A 5,758-nucleotide genomic window follows, 5' to 3' on the forward strand; every position below is an offset into this window, starting at 1 on the left:
TATGTAATCTTTTGGTCGTCCATACGATTTTTTAGTCGTCTCGGACGACCGGACGACGGGGAATATGGATCCCTGTCATCGGGTCATCGGCCATTGGCCATTAGCCAACCAAACAAAATTTTTTGATGGTAGATCATTTTACGGGAACAATGAATAAAATTCAACCTTTTGTTTTTGTTGATGTCCGACCAAAATTTTGTTTTGTCCAACCAATATGATGTCTTAGTACAGCATATGTCCTTTCAAGTGAAAAAAATTATTTGCAGCCCTTTATGTTAAAAGATACCTGTGAGCCTCAAGCCTTTAGCTAGTGTTAGACTGATCATTCTTGGTTTCTGCAAAGTTGGACAAATGGCTAAGAGCTTCACTCCTAACCAAGTATCAGCCAATAGAAACCTTGAGCCCTCACAGTCAACCAAACATGCGTGTAACTGTCAATAACCCTTGACATGTGGTTTGCCTGTGTACTAATTTGAATTCTTAATGTTATTCTATAGCAACACAGTATGCCGCCAGGAATTATCAGAAGAAACACGTACGTTTATGGAGAGAAACGGGCTGAAGAAAGGAACAGCACCTCGCAAACACCTTCAAGTCAGACCAATGGTAAAGGAGAAAGGTATGTGACACACTTCAAAAAAGCACATAGAGCTTCACAAAGTGGGCAGGAGAGAAGGTGTTGTAATTGTAACCCAACTTTGTTGTTGTACAATGTGCCTAATAATACTGCAGTCAATCTGGAATTTGTGCTTTAAATTTTGGGTAAAAAAGATCATGACAATAAATTTCTGACAGTGGGATCAAGATTTCTCCAGCCTCCCAATAACTCAAACCAAAGGTATTCTCCTTTGCATTTGCTTTATTCAGTCAATCACTGAAATTTTAACCCTGATTTCTTGAGCTCCCGATTCTCCAACCAATTTTTGTTTCCCTTGGAAATTTAAGAAATCAGGATTCTACATATTAATAAAAGTAACTGCGGAAGGGGAAAAAGGTCATGTCATATCTAGAAAACTTGTCACTGCATCGTTAGACTGGCATACACCTAACCATACATGTACATTATTACCATTGTGACTTTAAAACACTCCAGCATCTTTGATATCTTGCCTAAAACTGCAGCTTCTTACTTCTTATCTTTAACACTGCAGTTCTCTCTTGTTAACTTGGTTAAATTCTTTTCAACTGCCTGCAAAGCTCTTTATGGTGGAAGACGCTAAACTACAAAATGGTTGTTATGGATTACTTCTAACCGTCCTATATTGGGCTCCCTTAGTATCCTGTGTTTAGTTTTTGGCCATATTTGTTCTATTGGAGGTTGCCTTCATTTTCGGTAGTCATGACCATGCATGTTTATGGTAGGTCACATGACCAGAACACAATAACCCTAACAACTCACACAGCTTACATTTGTCTCCATTTAAATCAACACCATGGGTAGAGTGCATTTAGAAGCAACATCTGTAGCATGGATTTGTTAAGATTCCCATTACTGAAAAAGCTATGACATCATAAAGTTTTTGTTACAAAATGATGTAAATTTCAACAAATCCATGCTACCATTTTTTGCATCTGAATGCTCTCTACCCTTTGGCTTTTGTTTCATCAGAGAAAAATGTAAGCTGTGTGAGTATTAAGGATTTTTGTGTTTTGGTCATGTGACTTTCCAAATACAGTTATGACTATCAAAAGTGAAGAGCAACTTCCAATAGAACAATGGCCAAAAACTAAACCCAGGATACTAAGGCAGCCCAAGATATGACGGTTAGAAGTCATCCATAGTAACCATTATGTAGTCAAGTGTCTCCCACCTCAAAGGAATTCAGTCTCTTACCTGTTGGTTTCTCTGCCTTCTCTTAGTGTGACAGAACCTGGCCCTAGTGGCAGTAGTGTGGGGGCTGGCAGACCCACTTCTAAACAACCTCCGCCAGAAATCGGTAACCGGCTATCACCCACACGTAGATCTCTTCCACCCGTCGCTATTCACCAGGAAAATAGACATAGAACTGGGTGAGTGCACTTGTCCTTAGTTACAGTAGTTTCAAGGGAGTGATCAGCGGCAAGCACAATGACGATGCCCTTGTGTACATGTAGCTGTTAGTTAGGTCACATTTTGGTGACCATGCAAAGTTTCTCTTCACTGATAACCAAATAAAAGATGCATGTTCAGTGTTCCAAGCTGAATGATGTTTTACAGAAGTCGCCTTTTGGCAACTTTTAAAAAATGGTCACCATTTCAAAAATTTTGGTCACCAGATGCAATGCATTTTTTTAAACAGGACACGTAGTGTCACTTTACATGAAGCAAACTTGCTGACTAAAATGAGCCTAATAGAAATCGTTCAAAGAGCTCGCAGTTTGAAGCTTTGATCTCTCTTTGTACACTTGATTCTCTGCCTACTTGTCATAAGAGAATCTGAGCCTAAATGCTGATGGCATAGCGCAACAGGGATCCACACCGAGTCCAATATTGCTTGTTTTGCACAAAAATTGAAAACTGTGCAACAAGCAATGAGGGACACTGCAAAGGATCTGTGTAGAACTTTGTTATCAGCATGGAACTTAGTTCTGGGGTTGAACACTGACATTTCTTAAGGAGTATGATGAATTGAGTTCACGAAGAGAGACATTATTTTTTTAGACTTCTTCTAAAGAAGACAGTTTATGTAATAGAAATAGGACATTTTATGATTGATCATTTTAGTTTCAAATCCTTTCAACAAGCTGTATTCATTTAGCAATGTTCAAATTATTGCACTACTGCATTAAAATGTTCTTTCAGACAAACTTGCATTCAGTCATGATCCAACTTTAATGTTGTTCAAAACTGCTGAAACTTTTTCTTTTTTCTTGCGTCCATTTCCATCATCTGACATTGTACGTATATATTTTTTTTTACCTGTGTATGGTTACAAATAAAAATAATTCATCTATTGATTTTCTGAAGCTTGTCACGAAATATTTCTTATGGCAAGGCAACTACAAATGTATGTAGTTAATTGATTTTTCTGGGATATAATAAATAATTATTTCTATCCTTTAATTTTTCTTATAATAATTATTTTTTTCTTTCAGGAGAACAAATCCTAACTCCGAAATCCAATCCCAACCTCAACCCTCACGGTTAGGAACTAGGAACATGACTGCACGAAGTACTTTCCATAGTGGTCAAACACGACCCCGCACCCAGAATGGACCTGATAGAGGAGCTAATGACCCAATGGGTCCTGGTGGAAGGCCTTCGCTCCTTAGTAAGCTAACGTCAAGATTTAGTAAGAGGTATGTGAAAAAATTTGAAGCTGCTTAGGTCACCTGTATAGCATTGAACGACAAATTACTCTCTACAGTACAAATTTTACATCTATAAACTTTATCGCAAGCCTTTTGGTTTTCAAAATTCATGGATATAGAAACAGTTACTTTTGAGTTAACATGAACTAGATAAAACAAAGACTTCAGTGGAAAAGCCTACTAACTCATGAAAATGTTTTGTTCAAATGTGCATGCAAACGAATGTCTGAAGAACCGGGGGTTGCAATTTGTCTTTTATTGTACACAGTATACAATAAAGACAACAAAATCATAATTTTCTTGATATGTGTTAGTAACACCTGTCCTAAATTGTGTGTCTTTAAACAATTAAACAAGATAAAAATTGTTAACTGGTTAAATGTTGTTTGAATTCCAGCAAGGGCTGGGTTTAAGTTAACTTGATGCTTCTACAGTATATATAGCATTGATTGAATTAAATCAACAAAAGCTGCCACTGACATTGTATTCACAACAAGCAACTGCCATTTCTGTTTTAATTATCTAAAGTACAAAGCAATATAATTTACTTCCCACCCAGACATGCTTCCTACTTTACGACCCCCAAATCCCAACAGACTTATTTGAATTTAAAAAAAAATTAACACATAAATGATTTGAAGTGTAAAATTTTTCACCATCCCTGGAAAAATGTGATGACCCCTTGTGAAACTCAAACTCCCCTTGTACTTCATGGGGTGAGAAAGTTAACCCCATTTGACTTCTTAGTAGGCAGTTGGACCCGACAGTGGCACCAAGGCCTGGTCCCCAAGGACAACGGTCAGTTTGTAACTTGTTAAACTTGAATAAATATTGCTTTGCTTATTTTTATAGCGTTGCTTTGTATTAAGTTTCTGCTGGCTAACTTAAATTTAAAAACAAACCTCTTTTGTATATGTTTGGTAAAAAAGATAAGTTAATGTTAAAAGTAAAGTGAAAGACAGTAAAAATAATAAATGTTGCTTATATATTTTAAATCTAAGTTTTTATATACCTTAAATAAATGCTGCTCTGCTGTACAAACTGCTGTAAACATAATGTTGGAAGTCTTCTCTCTACTCTTTCTTGAAGTAGTGCTTTGAGTATTGTAAAGATTATGAGTATTTGTCCAAACTCAATGTAATTGTAGATTATTACTGTACATACAGTGGAGTCCCAATTTCTGGAAACTCTAAGGGAAACAAAAATTGGTGCGAGAAATTGGGTGTAAAAAGCTGTAAAATTGCAGTAGAATTGCAGTGCTCAACTTAGTGAGGCAAATTCAATCTTCTTCACTTTTGGCCTTGTGCACCTTTTGTATTTGCTGTGTAATTGAAATGGTTCAACACTGTTTTAAGCAGTTATTTTTATATTTCACCGAATTTAGTGGCCATTTTCAATACCTAAATTTGGCTTAAATCGGTGACACAGTCCCTTTAAGCCTGGGAGGAACAAAACCAACCTGCAACCTTTTTGATTGCGCACTGCTAACATTGTTTGTTGCTCTGTAGACCGATGGAACAAGCTCTGTCTCCAAGAGAACCAAGAGAGGTGTCCAGAGGAAGCATAGGTGGCAGTGGACAAGGGTTAGTTGAATCTTACAGTAAATTACACAATTCAAGGTCCTAAGCAGCAGTTAAGTCAGCGTGGGTAGCTACGTTTTGGAGTATGACTGTTTTCGTAAATCTGTGGGGTGATAAATGCATGTAGTGATTAAGGGGCTCCTGACTTTAAAGGGACTATGTCACGGATTTTACCACATTTTTTAACCGCAAAAATTCATATTTGTGTCGCAGGAAACCTAAAATTAATACTTATAGTCCATTTTCATAAAAAAATTTGCTATATTAGAGCACTGGAACTGTTAACGAGCATCTTTGGCTGCGAATGGCTCGGATGGAAACCGATTACAATTTGAAAGTTAGGCAACCGTTTTCAAGCTGTTTCAGTACGTCTTTAAAATATCGATATTTATAGCCGTAGCTTGATTTATATCGACAAATTAAGGTTATATCTTCCTTAAGATGTTCAAAGATAATGTTTATTTAGGATTAAGTTGCCTACCACTAATTTCAGAATAGTTTAGACCAAAAATCTGCGAAATCCCCGTGACATAGTCCTTTTAATGAATTGACTTAACATTATGTAAGAGCTTGCTTTGCGCTAGTGAGTTTTCAAAAAATTATCTGGTTCACCATCCAGCGATTTTCAGTTCTCTACACTTAGTAAGTCACCAAGTCACACAAAAAAATTAAATTAAAATAGTAGAGAACTCAAAACTGGACAAATATTCGAAAAGAGAATAGATGTCTGATGATGTGTTATGTGAAATTAAGGTAGTGTCATTTGCAAAATGAGTTTAAGGGGAGATAGCCTGATAACACATGGTGTTGGTTAAACGTTTTTGCATGCAAGGGGATGGTTGTGCCAAAGGCCTGGCAAAACGAGGAAACATGTTTCCCGAAACATT

General features: G+C 36.9%; 1 protein-coding gene across 2 annotated transcripts; it reads left to right on the top strand.

The window, feature by feature from the left end:
• Positions 1-502: 502 nt before the first annotated feature.
• LOC144639633 (uncharacterized) lies at positions 503-5,247 on the top strand. Of its 2 annotated transcripts, XM_078498924.1 has the most exons (5): positions 503-619; positions 1,861-2,010; positions 3,076-3,279; positions 4,039-4,089; positions 4,800-5,245. In XM_078498924.1, the coding sequence occupies exons 1-5, from the start codon at positions 507-509 to the stop codon at positions 4,915-4,917; spliced, it is 636 nt and encodes a 211-aa protein (XP_078355050.1). In that variant the 5' UTR covers positions 503-506; the 3' UTR covers positions 4,918-5,245. The 2 variants fall into 2 exon arrangements, with proteins under 2 accessions (XP_078355050.1, XP_078355051.1); XM_078498925.1 differs by lacking the exon at positions 4,039-4,089 and having other exon boundaries at positions 4,800-5,247.
• Positions 5,248-5,758: the final 511 nt, after the last annotated feature.

This window comes from Oculina patagonica, unplaced genomic scaffold (assembly GCF_052425735.1).
Source record: "Oculina patagonica isolate OP01 unplaced genomic scaffold, crgOcupat unplaced1137, whole genome shotgun sequence".
NCBI classification, from domain to species: Eukaryota; Metazoa; Cnidaria; class Anthozoa; order Scleractinia; family Oculinidae; genus Oculina; species Oculina patagonica.

Excerpts from the sequence above, each read along its gene's own strand:
- LOC144639633 (XM_078498924.1), top strand. The coding sequence starts at position 507 with ATGCCGCCAGGAATTATCAGAAGAAACACGTACGTTTATGGAGAGAAA. Across the intron at positions 620-1,860 it reads ACCAATGGTAAAGGAGAAAG|TGTGACAGAACCTGGCCCTA; the intron begins GTATGTGACACA and ends GCCTTCTCTTAG. Across the intron at positions 3,280-4,038 it reads ACGTCAAGATTTAGTAAGAG|TAGGCAGTTGGACCCGACAG; the intron begins GTATGTGAAAAA and ends TTGACTTCTTAG.